The sequence below is a fragment of the Montipora capricornis genome, chromosome 7, assembly GCF_036669925.1.
Source record: "Montipora capricornis isolate CH-2021 chromosome 7, ASM3666992v2, whole genome shotgun sequence".
NCBI lineage: Eukaryota > Metazoa > Cnidaria > Anthozoa > Scleractinia > Acroporidae > Montipora > Montipora capricornis.
The window spans coordinates 38,261,276-38,264,566 of NC_090889.1; the positions used below are offsets into that span (position 1 = coordinate 38,261,276).

Here is a 3,291-nt window from a genome sequence, read left to right on the forward strand (position 1 = left end):
GGCTCAGCTCATGTCAACCATGCCAGAACTCACTGGACAATATAATTCATCCCGCTAAAAATACATGTTTTCAAGTAGATTTCTTAGAATAGGATGAATTTCAACTCAAAAGAATCAGTTATGCCTTCTCTTCCCTTTTACAGAAATCAATCCCAGGAACAAAGCGGTACAATAATTATTCGTTATAAGTGAAATGCTTCAAAAATACAAAAACAGTTCACGAGATTACAAGCAAACCAGATAGAAAAAAAGGGGTCCATGAAACCCTAAAATCAAACTTCCTTTACATAAATGTTACTTGGGTCTTAGCAAGTGTCTGCTCAAGGTTCTTCAAATGAATATTTGAATGCGATGATTCCCACGGTCAGATACCACAATTTGGCCATTACTGAGGAGCGCTACTGATGATGGACCCTGAAACTGTCCTAAGTTGCTGCCCCGTTTTCCAAATTGATCCACAAACTTGCCATTCACTTCAAAGACTTGCACTCTACTATTACGATAATCACAGACAAGTAGATGACCTGATTTAGTCACTAACAAAGAACAGGGCCAGTGAAACTCTCGATTCCTCGTCCCTGCAAACTGATACTTATAGTCCCCCTCCCGGGTGAATACTTTCACACTGTGATCACTCCAGTGTTGTGCACAGTCTGACACAATGAGATAATCACCAGACTGAACACAATGAAGAGGATGACTAAGACAACTGGGTCCACCTATCTTTCTTAGAAGCTTTCCATCAGGGGAAAAGAACTGAATGAAATGGCCAGCCACAATAATATTGCCATTGGAATCCAGTGATAAACCACGTGTAGTGTAGCCAAGCTGGCTATCAAGGCTTCCATCCCCACCAATCATACTAATGTACCTCCCTTCTTCGTTAAAAATTTGGATTCGATGGTTCCCGCTGTCTAAAACATAAATATTTTCATCTTCACCAAAAGCTATTCCTTTAGGGTTTTCAAACTGTCCCTTGTCGCTACCCTGACGACCAAAGGATCTCAGAAAATTGCCCTTGCAGTCAAATATCTGCACCTTGTGATAGGAAGTGACTGCGATTTCGTCCCTGGAATTTACTGCTACCCCCCAAGGATACTCAAACATTCCATCTTTCGAGCCTTTTTTTCCAAAAGATAAAATAGGTTTGACATTAAAAGATTTAATTAAAACGGAAAAAGGGCTACCACGAATATGTTGCCCGTTTACCTCAACTGACAAATTACATTTACCTACAAATGTAGAAGAATAGCTGATTTTGTAGGTCCCATCTTTGTTATAAGCATCAACAAGGAATGGGGTTATGCATTCTTGCCCTCGCTGGTCCCTCAACTCTACCGTTATATTGTCATTATTATTGTAACATCGTTCTCCAGCCGCGTTCCTTGTCGTTAAATTGAATTGAGCTTCACGCCCAACAGTTCCTTCATTAAGTCCTTTGCCGTTGGCAAAAGATTCGCCTGCATCAGTTGTGCTGCGAAACTTCAAAAGACCAATGCTTCCGCCGATGATTGTCTTCAGGATCTTGTTATTTTCCATGAAAACTAATTCAAACAGGCTTGCAGGGTCGAGCTTATATGGCTGCAACTGTCCCACCCGTTCTAGAATGGTTTGCAATGGCTTCTTTAGCTGAACCACCTCAACGTCTGTGCTTTGTGTCAAAAGTTTCTCAGCTTTTTCCAGCGCAGATTCGATCATATTCATTTCCTGCTGAATCGCTATTTTCTTGGTCGTTAGACTGTCCAGCGATTTCTTGGTTTCGTTTTCCACTGCTTCCTTGATATTTTGCCTTTCCTCTTGAAGTCTCCTCATTAAGTTATTAACAAAACCATCGACGTCTCTTAGCATGTCCTCGCTTCGTTGAACAAGCTGAGCGTAGTCCTCGTCAATTTGAGCGACCATGTTCAACACTGCCTGCAAATTGTCTCTTGGCGTTTGAATTGAACCTGCCATCTCGATCTTTTGAGCTTCGGCTTCCACTTGGGTTAATGTCACCTTGTGTCCTGCGTGATCCAAGGTGACACAAGTTTGGCAAAGTGAGTTTTCGGGACAAATCTTGCAGAATAACTTGAGCTGTTCTTTCTCGTGCCCAATTCCTAGAGCAAAACACGGGTCGTTTCAGTACTATCTCAGAGTCTTTTCCTTGAAAATCCTTTACGGCCAAAACGCTGTGATCTTTGAAGCCTGGCAACACTCTTCACAATAAAACTTGCAATTCTTGAAGCAATACGAGGTTTGAGAGCTTTTTTTGTCAGAGTTTCCGCATGTTACTTGCGTCTTGTCATATTCTTTAATAGCTAGGGCATCGATTAAGCTGCGAAAAAAAAATCTTGTGGGAAGATCTTTAAATCAAATGTGGTGTAGTCAGAAGTAAAGAGACACACACTCTTCCATTGCTTTTTATGTAGTGTCCTTTATTCACTGAACGATTATCTTATATTGTAATACAGAGATTATTTTACTTCTACTCGGTAACAGTACTTTCACGTCATGAAATAGCGTGCAGTAGTTTCACATAAGGTGACCATAACACGTGTCCTTGTCAGTATAGGTAATCACTTGATTTCGAGTGCAATTTGGAATATATGATCTTTTGCAATTTTTTTCAAAGACCACAAACTGCACTCACCCGTAATCAATGCACTGCATCCTTCCCGGGCAATGTTTAAGGAACGATCAAAGAATACAATCAGAGAATTACAAGTCGAACTCAATACTGTTCATGTACGCAAAATATACATTCATTTACGTCAACGGGTGAAACTGTGCGGCAAATATACGTTCATTAATTATATTAGCACTTTTATGAACTTCATTAACGGGAACAAACTTTCAATAACGCTATTTGCATATGTAAAGCATCAATGGATGAATAATTGCACTTTTGGACAATCAAAGATAACAAATATACTTCCAATCTCGCGCAATAGTTAATCATTAACACTAATAGAAAATCGGTTGCATAGTATGACAATCAAAAATTTGCCTAACGCGATTCCTTCCTTGCTCCACATGCAATGTTCAGAAACGGACTGTATGATGGTGGTTTTTTGAGGTCAGAATTAGGACCTGGAAAGGCAGGACTGTTGTAAGCTGGTGCGCCGTTAGAAATGAAAATCTCGTGTTCATTTGGGTCGAGATTTAGCCTTGTCTGTGTCCGAAAACATTCAATCTTTGTTCAGTCATTCCACCAAGAAATGCCGAATGAAAAAGGAGTCCATTGATGGGTGAAATGGCCAGTGCTACAGTAATATTGCTCTCTCGCTTACCACATACAGTACTTGTCGATAT

At 40.3% G+C, this 3,291-nt stretch overlaps 1 protein-coding gene across 1 annotated transcript; it reads right to left on the bottom strand.

The window, feature by feature from the left end:
* Positions 1–330: 330 nt before the first annotated feature.
* On the bottom strand, positions 331–1,953 carry LOC138055914 (E3 ubiquitin-protein ligase TRIM71-like). The gene has a single exon (XM_068901781.1). It carries the CDS (start codon positions 1,951–1,953, stop codon positions 331–333), a length of 1,623 nt encoding a protein of 540 aa, XP_068757882.1.
* Between the last annotated feature and the right edge of the window lie 1,338 nt (positions 1,954–3,291).